Genomic DNA, 23,301 nt, shown 5'->3' with positions numbered 1-23,301 from the left:
TTATAAAAGAACACAGAGTCCCTGCTGGATGATGAGAAACACGTGGCCAAGACATGGCCCCAGATGATACCCAGCCAACAGGCAAGCACGCGAGTGAGGCCAGGCTAGAGCATTCGGCCCCACCAGCTGCCTGCAGAGATCAACAGAGCCTGCCCAGCCAACCCACAGAGTCATGAGAAATAGTAACAATTAGTTGCACAAAGCCACTATGTTTAGGGGTGATTTGTTATGTCAAGAAGCAATTTGCTTTTTTCTGTGTTTAAATTGTCTTGTTTTCTTCTCTTTTTGATAGAAGAGAAAAATTTCTCTGCATTTCTTTTGCTCCTCAACTCTCCATTTGAGGGAAAATGTGATCCAAGAGCTTTGCGCTTCCTCATTTTCAGTGCCTAGATGCTCAGTCGAATGTCTGCTGCTTCTGGTTTGACTTCATTTCAAGCACGTCCAGCCTCACTCTGGCTTCCACCCCAAACCCTTTCTACATGCTTAGATTCCTAAGCATCCTCTTCTCACTCTCTTATCAAACTACAATGCGCTTGATCTTCCGACTATCCTCCAAAGGAACTGATCTGAGAATTGAGGTACCATCTTTTCGAAAATAATCTTTGAACCCACAGTGACTGAGAAGGCACGTCCGCCTGGGCTGTTTTACAGTAATAAGGACCTGGACACCTGCTGCTGCTAAGTCGCTTCAGTCGTGTCCGACTCTGTGTGACCCCATAGATGGCAGCCCACCAGGCTCCTCCGTCCCTGGGATTCTCCAGGCAAGAACACTGGAATGGGTTGCCATTTCCTCTTCCAATGCATGAAAGTGAAAACTGAAAGTGAAGTCACTAAGTTGTGTCCAACTCTCAGCGACCCCATGGACTGCAGCCCACTAGGCTCCTCCATGCATGGGATTTTCCAGGCAAGAGTACTGGAGTGGGTTGCCATTGCTTTCTCTGACCTGGGACCGGCCTATTAACTCTGGGACGGGTGAGCAACTAGTTATTAAGATAGTCATCGCTTTATATCTTAGAAGTAATGGGATAACTCTGTTGGAAATGGCAGGAGGAAGAGAGGGATGGGGAGGAGAAAGGCAGGGAAGAAAGTCAGCGGGAGAAAAGAAACACCAAATTCTAAGACAAAAATTTAGTCTGTGTGGCGCTCTCAGGCAAGTTAGGAGCAAAGGAGGCCTATCCACCAGACAATGGGGATGGGTGACCTGCCAGGAGAGCAGCACCTCCTCTTCTGCCTCAGTTTCCTCACTTCCCATTTCTCTGTCCACTCCCTTCCACACGCTCTGTCTCAGGAAAGAGCATCACTGTTCATATGATGGTTCCTCTTCGAACCCTCTCGATCTAGCCTCTCCCTCTCATCGGTGACACTTGTTTCGCCCTCCAAAAGGGGTCATCAATTTGTCTCCTCCAGATCATGGCTCACCAACACATCCAAGCCACCATCCTCTTCCCCCAGATGCCTTGTAACTGACGGTTCTATCTCCACTGACAATCCTCTTCAATCTGTTCTCCACACAGCAGCCGAGTGGGTGTGAAAAGCAGACCATGCAAGGACAGGGTGATGAGGACAGGACTCTTCTGCCTCGGGGCGCTGGAATAGGGCCTTTGCTGGGGATGTTTGGCCACCAGCTCTTCTAAGGACACTCAGACTTCTCCATGAATTCCTGCTCAGATGTGACCTGGTGCGGGAGATCTTTCTCCCTCTCCTGAAGTGGGCAATTCCATCACTTCCTACACATCATCCTTTGTCACTGCAGTCTCAGCTACATTAAAAATTGGCATTATGCCAAGTGAAGTAAGTTGGACAGCAATACACGAGTAGGGGAGAGGGAGGTACAAAGTACTGGTGTAAGACAGGCTCAGGGATGTCTGGTACGACACGGGGGATACAGCCAATGTTTTGTAATAACTAAATGCAAAGTGAGCATTCTAAATTGTAAAAAAGTTATTATCTGGATTTCTTTGTATATGTATAATTAGTTTTTATCTGTATTTCAACTACCATTCAACAGAAGAATAAACTCCAGGAAAAAAGACCTTCATCTTGTTTGTTACCTTATCAGTCAAACCTAACACAATGTCTAGCATATGAGAAGTGCCCAGTCAAAAGACTCATTTAACCCATAGGAAACTAGTCCTATTTTTCAGATAGAAAAAGTGGTTCAGAGAGATCCAAAGACTGGCCTGAGTTCACAGAGTTGGTTCAAGGATCGTCTTACTGCACATTCATTCTTAGGCCCCTAGAGGTCATGCTTTGGGGTTTTTCTTTTTAGTTCTGTAGATCCAGCAGTATAGACCCAGTACTAAGGACTTATTTCTCTCTCCTTTAGAGTAAAAATGCAACTGGATATATGCTTCTCATTCAGCCTGAAAGATGTCATCATTGTCCTATTCATATTTTAAAATCACATTTCTTTTTTAACAGTAACTCCCGGAAAGCACGAAAATGTAACATATTTCCTCAGCATAATGTTTTTCTTCCGTGACTTCTGAGTTTAGTGTGATAATTTCACTCTCTGTTACTTGAGGACATATTCTTTGTGTAGATGATTTGGGTAATCAAGTATGTGGAAAAATCCTCCTGCCTTCCAAATACATCTGGAATCAAATTTCTGGTAGAAATCATTTTGGAACAGTAGTTTTTTTAAACAGGTAAAGGAGACTGATGGCTGGAACTATTGGATTCTGAAAGACTATAGACACCAGGCATCAGTAAACTGGTTTGGGGGCGGGGGACACGACCACGTATAGATACATAAGCTACAATACTTTGGCCACCTGATGCAAAGAGCCGACTCACTGGAAAACACCTTGATGCTGGGAAATCCTGGAGGCAAAAGGAGAAGATGCGATGGTCAGATAGCCGCATGGACTCCATGGACACGAGTCTGAGCAAACTCCAGGAGATACTGAAGGACAGAGAGCCTGGCATGCTGCAGTTTATGGGGTTGCAGAGTTGGACAGGACTTACTGACTGAAGAAGAACAACAACAAATACGTAGGGATAGCTGGAATTCCTCTCTTGTTGACAGTCCCTTTCTCCAAATGGTAAAACTTGCTTCACAGAGGTTTTACTAACTAGGTTTAAGTACAGAGGTGAGGGAGAGAGGACAAGCTGTTATGAGAGAGAGGATAGAATGAGGGGTGTGGGGATGCTCCATGTCAGGAAATGAGGAAGTCAGAGAATGATCGCTTTACTGGAAGATGCTCAAAGAGAACTTAAAAAAGCAAACAAATAGTTTGTATATTATAGTACATATAGAATATAGCACGATGTATATGTGCAGAATCCTGAGAAAGAATCCATCTTCATCTGCCTCCGCAACATTCAGAGAAATGAAAGATAAACTTTCAGTTCCACCTCACAATACTAGGTCATCTATATAAATAAAAGAAATTCAGGTTAATAACCAATTTGAGGTTCAAGTTGAAATCAAATAAAAGTACACAAAAAGATACGTGGATAAAAATAATGTGCTCTCAAATGCTCAGTTGAAAGTGCTAGTGATAATGTTACAGTAATTTTTTTTAAATTGTGTATTGCAAAATCTTCTTAAATGGAAAACAATCTCCTGTAACTTACAAATGTTGATATTCTAAATAATTGTGTGACCTAGGCAATTTAAATTGCACTGAAGATTTACCACCATTCAGAATCTCTACTTAGCAATATATCCTTACTACCGCAACCTGGATTATTAAATGATTTTTAAAGAATAAATAAGTATAATCCAGTGAAAGAAAATGGTCAAAGATTTGCTATGCAAGTACAGTATTTTTGCGTTCTCTTTTTCCTTCACTGTTGGATAGTGCAGGAAATACCTAAAAAGACCACTTGGGGGCAATGCAGTATTTTTGTTTTGTCTCATCACATAGCAATGTAGGTTTCTGAGAAGACTGCGGTTTCTTTCAAATTTGAAGCCATATTTTAATATACGGAAGGGAAAAGGCTGTATTTCATCTTAAACTTACAATGCATAAATCACATAAGACAAATGCAAGTCAGATTTTCTCCTGAAGGGAGCAAAAGTCTGGCTTCCTTTAGCAGACAAATCAGTCTTACCTAGTTGGCACATCTGGGAATATTTTGTATCTAGAGTTTGTCACAGCCTTAGAGATACATCTCAACGAATAAAGGAAATTGTTAATAGAAATGTTTAAAATGACAAACATGCAATAATCTTCAAAACATACTGGTGCAAAGCTATTTTGTTTCTCTACCTAATGTGAAAATGTAAATATCACCTGTCTTCTCCACTAGGTATATGTTTTAGAATAAACTTAGGCATTAAAGTAATTAAATTTTAGTGACATTTACTGTCATTGTCTTTACTATTACTAGTTTGCATTCACATCACATTTTGTAAAGAGGTTATTACTGATTATTCTTTTCAACACTTTGATGAGCGGAGTCTCTATTCCAAGCCATTTCTCTCCCTTCTGCCTGCTGAGTATTAAGTATTGTGTCAAGTACGGAAGGTTTTTTTTTTTTTTAATAAAAAATAAACAGAATCTCTTCTTTCAAGAATTTTACATGTATTTAGGCAAGTAAATTTTTTTGCTTAGTTTTTGTTCTCTTGATTCTTTCACTTTATCTGATTTTTTTTTTTCCTCCCAATATATTTTCTTGCCCTCAGAAGATCCTGAACATTACCACAAGGATGCAAAACTCAGGTGAGCCTTGTTGCCCAAGTCCAGGAATCAAGGTTATGAAATTAAATTTAGCAAGTCTCTTGGTGCCTTCTCAGAAATGGAAAAAAATCAGGAAGATGGCAGAGTTTTGCCTTGATTTGTGGGTCCACTACCCAAAGATTCATCTTAACTAATCTTTATCATTTGGAGGTTAGTGAAGGAAGAGACTGGGCTTCCCAGATGGCACTAGTGGTAAAAAACCTGCTTTCCAGTGCAGGAGACATAAGAGATGCGAGTTCGGATCCCTGGGTTGGGAAGATTCCCTGGAGGAGATCCCCATGACAACCCACTCGAGTATTCTTGCCTGGAGAATATCACGACAGGAAGCCTGGAGGAGTAGTCCATAGGGTCGCAAAGTCGGGCACGACTAGTGACTTAACATGCACAGACGCACGAAGGAAGAGATTATGGTGCCTCTGTCTTTGAATATCTTCCTGGCTTAGCTAGCTCACCTATTGAAGAAATAATGAGAAACTGAAAAATTAAAATGGTGTTCTCTGTGGATGGTTAAACTGCTTTAGAACATTACTTACAAGATACCTCATTTTTCAAACTCATTTTTTATTCTGAACACTTTTTTTTAATAATCTTCTGATCAGCGAAGTGTAACAGAAATCAAGGCAATACATCTGTATGGGATAATGACAGAAAAAGGACGAGCCTTCACAGACTAACTTACAAGAACTCCTATGATGTCCACAGGCCATGGACTTCTATTGGTCTTTACAAATCCTGGACGTCTTCCTCATTCCCACCCAGATGTCCACTAGATGGCGCCAGAGAGAAGTGCGTTTTGAATAAGATAGGCAAAGGGCTGTAAGGTGGAAAGTGAAGAGAAGTGAAGTGAAAGTCGCTCAGTCGTGTCCGACTCTTTGCGACCCCACGGACTGTACAGTCCATGGAATTCTCCAGGCTAGAATACTGGAGTGGATAGCCTTTCCCTTCTCCAGGGGATCTTCCCAACCCAGGGATCGAGCACAGGTCTCCCGCATTGCGGGCGGATTCTTTACCAGTTGAGCCACAAGGAGCAGGCAAAAGCTCTAAATCCCAAATACCAACGAGGTCTTCCATCTCTTAAGCTTCCTGAATACATTCACTTACCTGATCTCACTCCGAAGTCCCTGAATATCAGTTAACCTCCATTTTTCTGGATAAATAATTGACACTTGTCCATTTTTTTTTTGCATTGAAATAATAATTAGCAAAATATTCATTAAGATTAGGTTTCACCTTTATGTTGTCACTACAATGAATATATAATAATGTGCCATATCAGATAATTATATCAGTTCACTACATTAGTTCAGAAGAGATAACAATTAAGAGAGATGGTTTATATAAATTCATTGTATTTATTCTCTGTTATAGAATCTACTCTTAAATATTTCTTCAAATTTCAGTTTTTAGCAAGTTATAATTAAAAAGATACCTTTATTAAAAATGGTAATGATAGACAATCATTCATTGACTAATATTTTTTGTGCACCTGGAACTCTCCAGAGTTTGCCTACAGTCCTGAAAGCTTAGGGTCATATGTTTAAATGGTCATTTTGCATCAGGTAAATGTGACCATAATTAATGAATACTTTTCTTCCTATTTAGGCTAATAATCCAGATTCCATAAAAGAATAAATGAATGAATGTACAGAATTACTTGAAAGCTTTTATGGGACAAGGTGGAAATGAATGAGTGAATGAAAGAAGTGAAATGAAAGTTTTCAGCACAAGAGATAAAGCTGCCTTCAACACACCAATGCCATTAACAGCATAACATTGTTTTGCATTTATGCACTTTAAAATCCTGTGCAAAATAATCATTCTTTCTCTAGAGCAAACAGATCTGAAATAGTATTTAACATCAGTGTGGGTTAAGTGTTAATTTTGCAATTATTATTTGGGTTTTATTGTAATTCAGCTCTAGTCACACATTTCTGTAATTTTATGCTGGTTATCTATAATTCCTATTTATATAAAATCATACTTAAAAATGAACACCCTGATGCAATTTTAAAATTTAATCTAAGCAAGAGTAGACTAAGTAATACATCAACTCGTTTTATAAACTCCCAGAAGCAGGGTTTTATTCACATTCTTCCTACAGCTGACATAAATCTCCCAGGCCTACAGAAGAGCCAGATGCTCAATGAAAAAGTCTTTTACAAGGTCTGTTCCATAGTCTGCAGTCTTAGACGTAAAATGAAAATCAGGAGAAGAACACTTCCTCAAGTTGAAAAACTGTATTGTAACTTTATACCTGCTTCCAAAGATATTACTCATTTTTACCTTGGGAATATATGAGCTATCTCATCTGACATTATGAAAGGCACAGCATAAATATCGACGACAAATGAGGCTAACTTCATCCCTGCAACTGTGTCGTTTCCAAAATTGAGTAAGAGATATATGCATCCATTAAAAGGGGTCCTTGTAAATAACAACATGCCCCTCTTTGCCAAGGTTCACTCTCTCCTCTGTACACATCTGCTGATTCCATCGATGTGAGAGGGAACAGGAAATGGAAGAATGGTCCCCCGAAGGCCAATGAAATGGGGTTAGACAGCTGGTGATTTAGAGACTGGGCACGAGCTTGCTTTAACTTTGGTTTACATTGGAGATGATTCTCATAGATACTGACTTGAGTAAAGCCAGCAATGTCCTGTGTTTTCCCATTTTTATCAAAGTGGCCTTGCCTAGAAATTCAGATGATGACATCTGTCTATTACATTTACTGGAAGGCACACAGGGGCTGAATTAAAACAGTTACGGAGTAAATAGCCTTGGGCAATTTCTTCACATGGTTAAACATTTTTAAATGATCGCTGATGGAATTCATCCCAAGTTTGTATCAAGAGATGATTACATTCAAGGAATTATCCTCATGTAACTTTTGAATACCAAATATCAACAAAAGAACATCTTCGAATATGGAACTGCAGATGGAAACAGGAATTTATTTAAATTACGTCTCAGCTAGACAAAATAAGGCTTCGGCTAAGTCTTCTTCCAGGAATCATAAGTCACTCCAGCAATACATTTTCATCAAAGCAGTCAGCTATGATCACAGGTATAAAGAATCTCCAGACATCATAAAGAAGTTACAGATAAGAGTTTCCTCTCTGCTGGATAACTTTACAGTGGATGAAGGGATAATTGTGTCTTTTCACTCTAAAAACCAAATTTAAATTTCTTGCAGTTAATCTATATGACCTGTGTTTAAAGACAGCCATGGATGTATTTGACTGAAAGTTTTGGTTAGGATGGCTGTGGAAGAGTTTGACTGGTCAATTCATAGGTATAACTGGAGTGTTTTATCATTGAATTGAGAGGGTTTTATCAGGGAAGAAATTTCTGAATAAAATATAGCTTGAAGTTGGATTTATTCACCAGGAAAATGACATTGCCTTAACAGCAGCAAAAATAGTTGTTTTAAAACTGGATCATAGGATATAGTAACCAAATCTTGCATTTGCCATTAATTTTCTTACCCTTTTTCATCCTCCCCTGGTACATTTGAACAGTCTTTGGAAATCTCAAACACTTATATTTTAAATTATTCTTTGGTACAGAAAGAATTTTAGAAAAATTTAGTTTAGAAAGCTTCTACTTCTATTCTTTCTCAAATTTGCATTGATGATATTTTTCAACTCTCTCTAAAGCTTTACCACATAGAGTATCTCAGCAGCAGACCTAATTGGAAATAAATGAGCTCACAGTTAAATCTGTTACTGCTTTCATACTCCTTTAGCTGCCGGAATGTTCTATAAACGGCCACTGATAACCAGTTTAGTGGGCATGCTTCACTGCCCAGTGCATAAATCACTAATGATTCAGCCCTAGGATTCAGGACTCAGTACACAAACACACAAATTAGGTCTTGTGGAATTTTTGGAACAGTATTTAATAAAACATTGGTATCACCTTGTTGGGCTTCCCTAGTAGCTCAATCGCTAAGGAATCTGCCTATAATGCAGGAGACCTGGGTTCAATCCCTGGGTCCAAAAGATCCCCTGGAGAAGGGAATGGCAACCCACTCCAGTATCCTTGCCTGGAGAACTCCATGGACAGAGGAGCCTGGAAGGCTACAGTCCACGGGGTCGCAAAAACTCAGACACGACTGAGCCAGTAACACTCACACATATCACATGGCTAGTCTTTAAAGTAGGTCTTGGTCCTATCCGTCACATTAGCATTGAAAACATTTCCATGTATTTTTTCACATCTAAAAATATCACATAGAAGCTATATTTTGGAGGATGGGTGAGTGATTTAACAGAGAAGTATAATCTATGTGTTTTAATGGAAGCTATAAGTACTTCCATTGAAGGGTAAAAAAATAGACCCTGGCTTTCTGAATCTAGCTGCAGCATGGAGTATAACTCTGGCCTCTAGAAGGAAATCACTGCTCTCTGGCACATTAACCCAGGAAGCTACACTACCTCCCCTTTGAGAGCAGATAATAGTATTGTCTAGAACAGTCAGGCAAGATTTTGAAAAGACAAATCTCAAGGACAGGATGAAAATGACAAGAGCTACGTGCTTTCCTGTGCTAAGACGGCAGCTCACATCTGTCCTACAGAAATGACAAAGATATGAATAAGAAGAAACAATGTAGTGAATAAAGCATGAAGACCTAGAGAAAATCAAATCACAAAGAGCTTTCTTTTCATACAGTTTTCCTTCAGGAAATACTTTCACCAAAATAAGTTATCATTTCTACCAGGATTGGGGGAATGTGGTGCTTAAATAAAGGAAAAAGAAAAAAACAACAACAACAACTTAAAAACAATTACCTGGAATATCTAGGAGCTTCAGTTTCCCAGCAAGATGGTGAACTATCATAGGTTAAGTGAGACTGAAGTATGAATTTAACTAAAGAACAAATCAAAACTTGTGTGACAGTGATTCTGAAAGATATTTTTGAACAGGCTGGGACAGTGGTGGCTGTGGGCAGTGTTAGTTGCTCAGTCGTGCCCAACTCTTTGCGACCCCATGGACTGTAGCCCACAAGGCTCCTCTGTCCATGGGATTCTCCAGGCAAGAATACTGGAGTGGGTTGCCATTTCCTACTCGAGGGGATCTTCCCAACCCAGGGATTGCATTGCAGGCAGATTCTTTACTGTCTGAGCTACCATGGACAGGGATGACTGCAATTAGAGGAGAGTGTTGCCAGAGATTTCTTTGAGAGGACAGGTTGCAGTAAAGCGTTTTTGCTTCCCTCCGGCCTCTCCTGAGTGGTCCCCGAGAACAATCACTGACTGCTCCTTCTCTGTTAGGGATGTGAAGCCTACAGGATTCAGGTTGCTGAATGTCTCACTCGGGTGAGGAGCTGGTGAGATGTGTGGGGTTACGTCATATCTGGCATTCATTCCTCCACCTCCTTCTCTCCCAAACCCTGAGACTGATGAATTATAACGAAGGGAACTGTCTCCTCCCAAGACTCTTCGACTTAAAGGATTAGGGAGTGAGATTCTGAACACAGAAGTCAACTGATACCATGGTGGCAGAGAGAGATGATGAAAAGTGCTTTTGCAATGCCTGGAACTCACCTTCAGCCCTCTTTTGTCACTGTTGTGGGTTTTTAAAAACATTTATTTATTTGGCTGCATTGGGTGTTAGTTGCAGCAGGCGGGACCTTTCATTGCAGTGCTCAGACTCTCTCGCTGCGATGAACAGGCTCAGCAGTTGTCGTGTGCGGGCTTAGCTGCTCCCCAGCACGCGAGATCTTAGTTCCTCAGTAGGGATCGGACCCGCGTCCCCTGACTGGCAAGGTGGATTCTTAACCACTGGACCACCAGGGAAGTCTTCCATCCCCTTCGGATTTACCTGGCCTTCCCCTGATATGATAACTACTAGAATAAATAGTATCTGAAGGATAACTTAAGCTCAAAGAACAAAAGAGGGCACATGTGAAAAGTACAACCACCTCGAAAAAAAAAGTAATAAACTAAATGCCATATATCATGCTTCTAAAACCATGCTTCTAAAGCCACAGGGGCTCTGTGGCAATGGATAGAACATTGGACTTCTAAAATTAATGAGCTAGGCATTTGCAGCAACATGGATGTTAGAGATTGTCATAATGAGTGAAGTAAGTCAGACAGAGAAAGAGAAATATGATATTGCTTATATGAAGAATCTAAAAAGAAATGATACAAATGAACTTATTTACAAAACAGAAACAGACTCACAGACTTAAAGAATGAATTTATGGTTACAAGTGGGGAAGAGTGGGTGGAAGGGAATATTTAGGGAGTTTGGGATTGGTATGTGCCCACTGCTATATTTAAAATCGATAACCAACAAGGACCTACTGCATAGTTCAGTATCAATATCGTGTAACAACCTAAATGTCAAAAGAATTTGAAAAAGAATAGAAACATGTATATGCATAATGAAATCACTTTGCTATACACCTGAAACTAACACAACATTGTTAATCAACTATGTTCCAATATAAAAATTATAAAAGAATAAAATTAATGGGTTAGGAATTTAAAATAAGCATGATTAATTTCCTCATATTAGAAATAATGGTAGATGGCAGGAAAATGAAATATAGAAAAGGATCATTAAAAAGAATTGAGAGGAAAAACAGTAAGAAATCAATAGCTGTAAGTAAAAATGTACATAGTTCTCAAGTTGAGAAGGAAATGGCACCCCACTCCAGTACTCTTGCCTGGAAAATCCCATGGATGGAGGAGCCTGGTAGGCTACAGTCTATGGGGCCGCAAAGAGTCAGACATGACTGAGCCACTTCACTTTCTCAAGTTAAGGGGTATTAGCACATGAAATGAAGGGGTCGAAATTTGAACAACAGAGGAAAATACTGTGGCAAAAATATTACAAGAAATAATGGAAACAAATTCCCCAGAATTAAACAGTAAAGACTTCAGGCTCAAACTGAAAACACAGATAAGAAAAGAAGCAAATCTAGGAGGATGTTGTGAATAATCAGAGGATGTGCAGGTGACAAATTCCTTGATAAAGTTTGATTATGGCTTTGTTTTTTAAGAAAATAACCCCACCCAAATGATTATTTCAATCAGAATTTTTAAATCTCCACTGTGACGATGGGATATGGAGAAGTGGTATAGACAGCAAATGGCATTAGTCATGAGGGGGCAGAGTGGAAGATACTAAAATTTAAGAACTTCATAGGAGAAAACAAGCATGAGTGTATGTCTCAAATGAAGGATATCCACAGTATGTTACATTAAGAATAATAACTTTTAAGCTAACAGAAGAAAATTTCATCTCTACAGTGAAAAACAGGAAAAGAAATTTTAAATGAAACAAATGAATGCACTGAAAAATTTAAAAAATAAGATAGGAGGAATAAGTCCTAAATAATCTAAGCAAGTCAATTAAAAATCATAAATTAAAAAATTAAGATTCTCAGATTGGGTGAAACCAATAAATTTCAAGACTCTGACTATTAAAAAATAGATTTACTACAAAGACATGTCAAAAGGGAAAATTTTTAAAAACATATGTGAAAACAAAAATATGAACCAAAAGAAAATTCACAAAAATCTTAACATAGACTGAAATAGAATTTAAGCAGTCGTATCCTAAGACAAAAAAAGCTAAATATACTGGCTAAAGGAACTATGGGCTTCCCAGGTGGCGCAACGGTAAAGAAACCGCCTGCCAATGCAGGAGACTCGAAAGACATGGATCCGATCCTTGGGTTGGGAAGACCCCCTAGAGTAGTAAATGGCAACCCTCTCCAGTAGTCTTGCTTGAAAAATTCATGGCAGACGAGCCTGGCAGGCTACAGTCCACGGGGTGGCAAAGAGTTGGACATGACTGAGCAAGTGAGCACACATGCACAGAGAGGAACTGTGGAAAAAGAAGTTGTAGCCGTCATAATAGGTAACAAACATGATTTCAGAATATTCAACTACCAGAATGACAGGGAGAAACAGACCAACAATTTCAGTCAGAGATCTTAACACATTCCATGTAGCAACTATTAGATCAAACAGGAAGAAATCAAGTATCTGCAGAATATGATTAATAAGTGAGCCTTTAAGTAGATATAGAATTCTATACTCATGTAGAGTTTTTGTTTCTAAGCACTCATGAAAGATTTTTTTTTTAATATAAAGATTATTAGTCAATAAAAGAGAGCCTGGATAAATTCCAAGATACCAGCAGCATACAGGATTTGTCCTCTGATAATAATGCAGTAAATCAGGAATTCATAACAAAAGGATAGCTGAAAAAGAATCCTTTCTTTATAAATTGAATATGTTATCAAATACCTTGAGCTAAGCAAGGCAATCATAAAGAATATTAAAAAGTATTTAGAATTAGATAATTTGAAATTTATGAGACATGACTAAAGCAGGACATAAAAGGAAAGCATAGCTTTAGCCATTTTTGCTAGGAAACAAAAATGTTAAGCGTAAAGGAGGCAAACATTCAAATGAGAAACTAAAAAGGAACAATAGAGCAAACAAAATACTAGAAGCCAAGAAATGATGCAAATAACAGCATAAATCTGTGAAACTGGGAACAACAACATCAAAATGATGAAAAAATTAACAAAGTAAAAAACTGTTTTCTTTAAAAAGATTTAACCAACCAGCAGAAAAACTTCTGACAATTTTAATAGGAAAATAAGAAGAAAATGCATAATGCTTATCTACAAAGGATAAACTGAAAAAGATGAAATAGCTGCAAACACAACAGATATAAAAATAAAAACATAATCTACTATACAATAAAGAATTTAAAAATTTGATGAAATTGGTAACCCCTCCCCCAAAATACCAAACTGTACATGAAGAAATTGAGAACTTAAAATCAACCAAAATGTTTTCAATAAATTGAAGTGTCAATGCTATTTTCTAAAAACCCTTCAAATCTATTCTTTCGAGAGACTTGTACCAAATTCCTGAGGGCAATCTAATTCCTCTCTTATATAAGCTGATCCAAAAAACTGAAAAAGAGTGAACGTTGTCCAGCTTAACTTTATGAAGCTACAAATACAAATAATGTAAAATATAAAAACCATATAAGAAACATAAGAAAATATAAGTCCACATCATTTATGAACATAGGTATAAAAGTTTTACAATTTTCATAAATTCAACAGAGTATTGAAAATAGTCCAGAATAATCAAGTAGGTTTTATCTCATGTATGCAGGGAGCTTGTAATCAAAAGAAAATCTAGCAACAAAATACACCAGATGAACATGAGGATAATCATGATTAACTGAAATGTAATGATAGACCCACTGCAGTTAACTGTACTATTCTCCTTGCTTTGGCAGAGATTGTAAAGGTTAAATACATAAAACCTACTGTAAGCGTTTTACTTAACAGAGAAACCTGAGATGTGTCCATCTTAAATGATACTCAACTCAAGAACACTATGAATTCTACTTTTAAAGATAGTATTGGCTATCCTGGACAACATTAGTCAAGAAAAAATAAAAAAAAAAAAGAAGAAAAGATAACTAAGAATTAAAGGGAAAAGAGATTAACATGGCTTTATTTGCAGATAAAACATCTAGCAAACCCAATGATATTGATAGTGAACTTACTGAAACAAGTTTATCAAACAGAAGTTTGACTCTAAAAGCAGAATTTCTCTATCTTAATAATGGGCTTCCCTTGTGGCTCAGATGGGAAAGAATTTGCCCGCAATGCCTGCAATCCTAATAATGGGCTTCCCAGGTGGCACGAGTGGCAAAGAACCCACTTGCCAGTGCTGGAGACAAAAGAGATGAGACACGGGTTTGGTCCCTGGGTCAGGAAGACCCCCCAGGAGAAGGAAGTGGCAACCCACTCTAGTGTTCTTGCCTGGAGAATCCCATGGACAGAGGAGCGTGGCAGGCTTCAGTCCACAGGGTTGCAAAGAGTCAATCACGACTGAAGCAACTTAGCATGTACGGACTATCCTAGTAATTACCAACTGGAAACTATAATTTAAAAACCAATATAAAAAATACTTTAGGGGATCTCGAAGTAAATTTAAGCAAGACTATATAAGATCTCTGTGGAGGAAAAAATAATAAACTCTAACAAAAGACAAATAAAATGACCTGAATAACAGAGAGACTTAATATTATAAAAATCAATTCTTCAAAAATTAAACTATAAATTCAATGTTATTATATATTGAAATTTTAGTAGGATTTAAAAAGTATACTTGATATTCTAAAATGTTTATGAGGAAATAAATGTCTACCATATAGTTAACCTAACCTTGAAAATAAAAAGTAAAAAAGATGAACCTCCCCTGTCAGCCATGAATAAATATTTATATTGCCAAAATAATAAAAACAAGTGGGCCAACTGAAACAGAACAGAAATCCCAGAGGCATCCCCGTATACAGGTGGAATGTTATACAATACATGTGATAGCGGATTCATAGGAAATAAGTTTTTAGCTCATGAGAACCAATTATATAGAGAAAAAAACTGCATCAGAGGTGGAACTCTAATTAAATATTTATATGTCCAGAAAAAATTATAAAGGTAATGGAAAAAATGGAGAAGTACATCTTTGTGACTTAAGAGATAAGAAATGATTTCTGAGATCAAATTTCTGAAGAGGAACCATAAGGAAAAAATGAATTTGATTAATCAGCTGAAGATTTCTAATCAAAACAGAACAGTGTAATAAGCTTGTGAAAGTGAAGTCACTCTTTGTGACGGATTCTCCAGGCAAGAATACTGGAGTGGGTTGCCATTTCCTTCTCCAGGGGATCTTCCTGACCCAGGGATCGAACTCGGGTTTCCCACATTGGAGGCAGACGCTTTAACATCTGAGCCACCAGGGAAGCCCATGTAATAGGCTTAATAGATGACAAATTGAGCTATTTGCAAGAATGAGTTCCCACTTTTCACTTGATGCGGCTGGAAAAGGTCAAATATTGGCCTAATTGTTGGGGCATGGAAATGGATATATGCATTCGGAAGGGCAAACTGGCATTATTTAATTCTATCAAAGGAACCCCTATCTTACGACCCAGCAATTCCACTCTGGGTATGTATTCTTCAGAAAATGATATGCAGGTTCATAAAGAGTCAAACAGAAGGATTTGTACATTTGCAGTATTGCTTGCTTCAGCCAAGAGTTGAAACAATCAGGATGTCTATCACTGGAGCTGTGGATAGGTAAAATACAATGCAATACACATTAGCAATACCATAAATCAGTGAAAAGTAACACAGAAGATGTACACACAGCGATGTGTATGGTTTCATCCTAAAAGTATGCAGTGCTACATTAAAAAAAAGGTTAGAAAAAAATTATCTAATATAATATAATTTATATACTAAAAATACTGACATATAATACAAAATAAGAAGCTTATTTTACAAAAATATGCACAAAAAATACACATTAAGTCATTATAATGATGGCCTTTGAGGGGTTTCTGGGCTCAGACGGTAAAGAATCTACCTGCAATGCGGGAAACCCAGGTGTCATCCCTGGGTCAGAAGGGCATGGCAACCCACTCCAGTGTTCTTTGCTGGAGAATTCCAAGGACAGAGGATCTGGGTGGGCTACAGTCCATGAGGTTACAAAGAGTCAGTCACGACTGAGTGACTCACACTTGAGGGGAAGGAGAATTAAGTGGGAACTGGGAATAAAATGTAATAAATAGAATAGATAAAACAAGAAGACTGCACACACAGATGTTGCAAGTTCTACAAGGACAGGGATTCTGATCTCTGCTCAACAAACATTTTCCAAATACATGAACGTGACATGAGTTGAGGAATATGGTTCTAGTATCTCTCTATATCCAAGTTCCAATTACTTGGTTGAATCATAGGAAATTGTAATTTTTTGTAGGTCACAATTGTCAGCAATTTCATACAATTCAATTTAACAGAAAAGGGCAATTGGAGAATAATTAATTAAAGGTTCTTAGGGAATATAAATTTGGAGAAGGAAATGGCAATCCACTCCAGTGTTCTTGCCTGGAGAATCCCAGGGACGGAGGAGCCTGGTGGGCTGCCGTCTCTGGGGTCGCACAGAGTCGGACACGACTGAAGCGACTTAGCAGCAGCAGCAGCGGGGAATATAAATAGCCACTGTGAAGACTTGTAGGAGATAACACAAAAGACAAACCAAATTAGATTCCAGTTTTTCATGATTAATTAAAAATCATATACACTGATATAATATACTGATTATTGTCCTTGAATTTAACTACCCTTAAGACCTAAGTCATCAACACCATTTCCTTACAATATCAGTTATCTATTTTACTAAGCGATGTAACCCTTGCATCTTTTATCATGCTTATCTGTTTTTTCACTGACAATATTTAAATGTGCCTTTAAAAAATTTTTCACTGTTGGAAGATTTTCCAAAACTTAAAGCATAGTTTATGTAAGATAACTTCTGAAAAGCATCAATTATAGTCACTTTTAAATCTCTTGAAATTATAAGAGGCACTTGTGCCTTCTCTTTTTATTAAACCATTTTATTCTGATTAGAATACAAAAATCTGTACATATTTAATATATACAAGATGATGAGTTTAGAGATACGTATACACCCATGAAACCATCACCACAATCAAGTTATAAACATATTTATCCCCTCCAAAAGTTTCCCCCTATCCTACCTATTTGTTTAGTGATAAGAACACTTAAAATCTATCCTCTTAGCAAATCTCAGTATTATTAAGTATAGGCACTATACTGTAAGTATATACATCTCTAGGACTTATTTAGCATAACTGAAATTTTATACTCTTAGACTAACACCTCTCCAGCCCCTGGTAACCACCATTCTATTCTTTGCTCCTGTGAGTTTGACTAGTTTAGATTCCTTCTGTAAGTGGGATTGTGTGGTATTTGTTCTTTGAAGGCATTTTGTTTGATTTTATAAAAGTAATTGTTCAGAAAACAGATAAGAGGAAGTGGGAGGAAACTGAAAGAAAGCATGTGTGTATTTCCTCTTACCTGTGATTTGGACAATTAATTTTGTAAAATCAGAAACTCCTTAAAATTTATCAAATATATTCTTATTAGACTTTATTTTTGACTGAGCTAAGCTGAATTACCTCTTATAACTAAACTTTTTGGAGGTTATTATTAAATTCTTCCCTGAAAACTTTCTCATCATGCTTTATATCAAGGCTCACTATGTCAGGCATCCTTGAGAGAGGTGTTTTTTACTCAACAAATATTCCATATTGAATGGCAAAATGAAACAGGCACTATGCTTCCTAAAAATAAAGCAAAAAGCATAAGGGCAAAACTATATTTTCCTTTGTTGCACTGACTACATTTTTCGTAAGTAGAAAGTCAACTCAAGAAAAACAGACCACAGCTGAAAACTAGCTTTATAATGGGTCAAAGAACCGACTAAAATGATAAATTGAGAGAGAGAAAAAAAAAGATGTAGCCTTTGTGATCTCAAGTGAAGCTGTTTCTAGGTGATTTTTGAACTACACTTATTAAATGAAAATCTCTGCTTGCAGCAATAAAATGATACAATCTTTGTTCCCTGGGAGCTGATAATCATAAAGGTCAAAAAAAGGCAGCCCAACTCACTTTACTTATCTTTGGTATACTTTGTGGGAAATAACTGCTTCGATGGAAATTTTACCTTGACAGTGAAGCGTTTTTTCTTTGGTGGATTCCAAACCATGCCAGTCGAATGAATGAATGCACGCAGAGGAGTTAAGGATGTCACCAGTACATATGCTTTAAGAATTACAGATAAATCTTTGGCTCTCAAGAGTGTTTCTTGTGGAGCAAGGGCTGTGGTTTGATTCCTAAAAAATACAAAACAAAATTAAAGCTCCATAATTTGGAGTGAATATGTAATTTGTAAATTACCTCAGCACTTTGTACACCCCATCTTTCACTGCTTGGGCCCCAGCCTTCAGTGTATGGGCTTCCTTAAACAAACGCTAAAATAATACCAAAGATAAGGTTTAAAGATCTAAAAAAATGTTAACATTAGTCACATCTGGTACCATCCCAACAAAAGAGGTACATATAAAAAGTTTAGGAAACCTCTGAAATCTTCTTGTTCTGCCCTTATCTACCTTAGTTCTATCTTTTCCTCTACAAGATATTGTTTCTCAGTACTGGACAGATCATGAAAAGTATGCCAAAATAATTTCCCCACTAATTTGATTCTACTTCTGGTGGCTCAGATGGTAAAGTACTCTTGCCTGGAAAATCCCATGGACGGAGGAGCCTGGTAAGCTACAGTCCATGGTGTCCAAAGAGTCGGACTCGACTGAGCGACTAAACTTTCACTTTTCACTTTCATAATTCACAGGTGGCGCTAGTGGTAAAGAACCTGCCTGCTAATGCAGGAGACGTAAGAGACCGCGGGTTCGATCCGTGGGTTGGGAAGATCCCCTGGAGAAGGACATGGCAACCCACTCCAGTATTCTTGCCTGGAGAATCCCCATGGGCAGAGGGGCCTGGCGGGCTACAGTCCATGGGGTCTCAAAGAGTTGGGCATGCCTGAAGCATCTGAGCACTCATGCACGCAATAATCTATACCATATGATCATTAAGGGTTAATTTGAGGGATGAAGTTTCAGGAAACACTTTAGTCTAAAAAAGAGAAGAAAAAAAAAACCCACTAGTTGAATATTCTGTGATGAAGCAAATAGACTTTCATCATGTGTGTATGTCTGTTAGTCTCTCCGTTGTGTCCTACCCTTTGCATTTCGACTCTATGGACTATAGCCTGCCAGGCTCTTCGTCCGTGCAATTCTCCGGGCAAGAATACTGGAGTGAGTTGCCCGTTGCCTTCTCTAGGGTATCTATCTGACCAGGCGATGGAACCTACGACTCCCGCATTACAGGCAGATTCTTTACCGTCTGAGTCACCATGGAAGGCCACATCCATCATAAATGGTACCAAAATGTGTGTGTGTGTGTGTGTGTGTGTGAATGGTTCAGTCACGTCCGACTTTTTGCAACCCCATGGACTGTAGCCCACCAGGCTCCTCTGTCCATGGGATTCTCCAGGCAAGAATACTGGAGTGGGTTGCCATTTCCTTCTCCAACCAAAATGTATAGCTATTTTGTCTTCTGCACCCTATTTCTGTATTTCAATTATCTAAGTTCGGTCAATGAAAAGAGAGTGCAATTTCATCTTTTGAAGTCTACATAAGCAGAAATGCCTATGATTCTTCAAATACTACCTAAAAATTATAAAATGACATGAGGCAAACTGTTTTGCGCCTTGGATAAGATAATTAAAATCTCTTAGTTTTTCACTGTAATTCATCTACATGACAAAATCATTTCCCTGGAAGCAACTTAAATAACTGGTGCCCTACAGTTGTTTTCTTAGAGCCCTAAAAAAATAACTAGAAAAAAATCATTCAGCCATACTCATAGACTAAGGTTTGTTATTTGAATATAAAATGGAAGTTAAAATTTTATAGTTTTACACTGTCAAGCTTTTAAATTCAATTTCCATTAATGTAACTTTCTAGATAAGAGTCCTATTTACCCAAACGTTTATTCTATGGCAGGAGAGGTTTGAATTAGTCTAGAAGAAAATAGATGGTGCATTCTTTATTAAGAAGAGATAGTTGAAAACTTTATGTAACAGAACCTAAAATTTCAAACATGTAAAACCCCTAGATGTGTCTAGTGCTTTTTTTCTTATTGGCTATCTTCTAAAATGCGTGCCTGGTGTAACAATTCAAGATTAGCTTACAGCTGTTCACGTCTCCAGTCCCCTGGTTTCCACATCTGCGACTTCAGTGTTTTTAAAAGGTGACTTGAAGTCCTCAGCTTTAATTGTATGCTCTGATTCAGACACACAGAAGGGCTCACCAGAAGTTGCAATTCTGGAAAGATTCAAAAGAGCAAAAGACAGTCATTTTATTGTTTCCTTTTGGAGTGGCTTCCAAAATAGAGTCTTGCTGTGTTAACCTCCTGGGCCCAAGGGAAACAGGCAGCAAATTTTCTCTCCATTCTGAATCAAAGTTAGAGCCATCAAGCACGAAGGCATGTTTAGAGAGGGCTTTCCTTAGTGGTATGTTCTCTTACCATATACTAGTAAAACAATTGTAATAACATTAAAATTTTCTTGCTCAGGAGAGGAAGTAGATATAATGTGTCCCTCTCCCTCCCCAGGAGGGTCTATCTTCTGTACGGCTAAGAGATGCACTCTTGATTCAGGGAATGGTGGTGTAGGAGCTGACTTCTGTTTGTGATGAGAATACTACATAGACAACTTGAGTTGACTTCCTGACAATGCAGTCCTTCAAAAGCTAGAGTTTGACATGCTTCTTGACCTTGATAACCTCAAGAAGTGTTTCATTATTTTGTAGAATATTATTTGTGCTTAGTCGCTTAGTCATGTCTGACTCTTTGAGACCTCATGAACTATAGCCTACCAGGCTCCTCTTCTCTGTCCGTGGGATTTTCCAGACAAGAATACTGGAGTGGATTGCCATTTCCTTCTCCAAGAATATTATTTAGTGAATTTTTTAAGTATATAAAAGTAAAAACCAACAATGATGACTTATTTATGAACACATATTGATAGAAGGTAATTCTGTATATCCATATCGCATATACAGAATTACCTTATACTTCTTAATGGTTTGGGGTGTTCCATTGAATGAATATATTTAATTTAACCATTCCCTTATTGCTGTGTATTTAGATTATTTTTGTAATGTTTTTCTTCTGCTATTTCAAAAATACTATAATGAACACTCTTAACATCTAATCTGGTGTACTTTTACAAGTTTATCTAGGGATGAATTCAAATCTATATGTGTAATTTTTGGATCAATGGGTAAATGCATTGTAAATTTGATCAACATTACTCAATTGCCTTCTAAAACGGTTGCCCCAGTTTCACTCTCTCCAACAGCATATTAAGAGTTGTTGTTTCCTTACTGCCAGGTCATAGAGCTTTATTTTTAAATTATACAATTTATCTAGCTCCCCAAATAGAATAAAGCCTTTAAATCATTTCCCCCCTTGTGCATATTTCATCAATACTAACACAGTCTAATTTAAAATACTTCATGCTCTTAAGTAAAAGTCAGCAGAAGTCAAGCTGTTCAATGTATTCCCAGATCTCATTATTTAGCACAGTGTGATCTTTCTCAAAAAATGATAGCCTGTTTGTAAGACTCCTTATTAATGAAGTTCTAATATATCATAATAAAGGAAATATTCAAATTGCTTGTTTCTAGAGGTGACAAATGAAGAGCCATTAAGGTAATTTCTTTCCCTGAGCATCACAACTACAAGAGAGTTTAAGCATTAATACAGTCCTTTACCCTTGCAGTAGGAAAAAAGGTGTTCGTCCCCCCGCCCCCCTGAAACTAAATAGACGTGGGTGATTCACTGGTAGAATTCATGCCTGCTATGCAGGAGGCCAGGGTTCAGTTCTTGGCCGGTGCAGCTACAGGGTCCCCTTGGGCTTCCCAGGTGGCTCAGATGGCAAAGAATCTGCCTGCAATGTAGGAGGCCTGGGCTTGATCCCTAGGTCAGAAAGTTGTCCCCCAGAGAAGGAAATGGCAACCCACTCCAGTATTCTTGCCTGGAGAATTCCATGGACAGAGAAGCCTGGCGGGCGATCGTCCAGGTCGCAAAGAGTTGGAAACAGGACGAAGTGACTAACACCTTTACTTTCCCTTTTACCTTTGCTACCAGGAAGCACAGCACCAGTTTGAAGTCCAAGCAGAGGTGACTTTGTAAAACCTAAACATATTAAGTGTTTTACCAAGGTAGGAGTTCAATGGTTTTGAAGAAGTAGTCAGCAAATATGTCAAAAGAATACATGATTTCATGTCATCTTAGTTCAAGTGGAGAAGCCTAAACATGTAGTTGAAGCAATCCAATGTAGGAACTGCCAAGAATATGTCAAATTTCCAAATCAGCCCCTGAAACTGTGACAGTAATAAAATTGAATATTGATTAAAGTAAATTTTACCTTTTGTGATATATATATATATATATATATATATATCCATTATATCATTCCAGGTTTGGAGGTTACTTTGAACAATTCTAAAACAAAAATCAAACAAAAATCCCCACAACTCTAATTAGATCTCCCCTGACACCTAAAATTATTTAATTTCCCTTGATTACAGCTAAAAATTATAAATAAGTTCCATTAATATCTTTTAAAACTGCAACTACATTTTATCAAGCTTTAATAAATAAGTGTGGAAGCTTTAAGTATCCTAAGTTCTTGTTTAACAGAGTCAAAAATTTGTTGGTAGTCACTGTAACCTATAATGTTATCGCATGCGTGCTAAGTGGCTTCAGTCATGTCTGACTCTTTGTGACCCCCATGGACTGTAGCCCACTAGACTCCTCTGTCCATGGAATTTTCCAGGAAAGAATACTAGAGTGGGTAGCCATTCCCTTCTCCAAGGTATCTTCCTGACCCAGGTATCAAACCTGGGCTTCCCACACTGCAGGCAAATTCTTTACCATCTGAGCCACCAGGGAAACTCAAAACCTTATTGGGTATATCTGTCAAAGTCTTCTCAGTAAACCAGTTCAATCCACTTAAATATTCCCTTCCCCTTATCCCTTGACCCTCAAACACAGAGAGAAGCCTAGAAGTCTCCTACCACCAATGTCAAAACCAGCTTATGGGTTTGGAAGGAATTTGGG

At 38.0% G+C, this 23,301-nt stretch overlaps 1 protein-coding gene across 2 annotated transcripts in view; it reads right to left on the bottom strand.

Annotated features, from left to right (window-relative positions):
• CPED1 (cadherin like and PC-esterase domain containing 1) overlaps positions 1-23,301 on the bottom strand; it is a 326,436-nt gene that overhangs the window by 189,691 nt on the left and 113,444 nt on the right. For both annotated transcript variants that reach the window (XM_040259514.1, XM_040259515.1), the window contains 2 exons: positions 20,366-20,498; positions 18,278-18,446 (listed from right to left, as the gene is read on the bottom strand). In XM_040259514.1, the coding sequence (XP_040115448.1) occupies positions 18,278-18,446; positions 20,366-20,498 (302 nt within the window). The remainder of the gene's footprint in view (positions 1-18,277; positions 18,447-20,365; positions 20,499-23,301) is intronic.

This window comes from Oryx dammah, unplaced genomic scaffold, assembly GCF_014754425.2.
Source record: "Oryx dammah isolate SB20612 unplaced genomic scaffold, SCBI_Odam_1.1 HiC_scaffold_18, whole genome shotgun sequence".
Lineage (NCBI taxonomy): Eukaryota > Metazoa > Chordata > Mammalia > Artiodactyla > Bovidae > Oryx > Oryx dammah.
The sequence above is the reverse complement of the archived record's forward strand: the minus strand, read 5'-3'. Positions and strand labels throughout refer to the sequence as shown.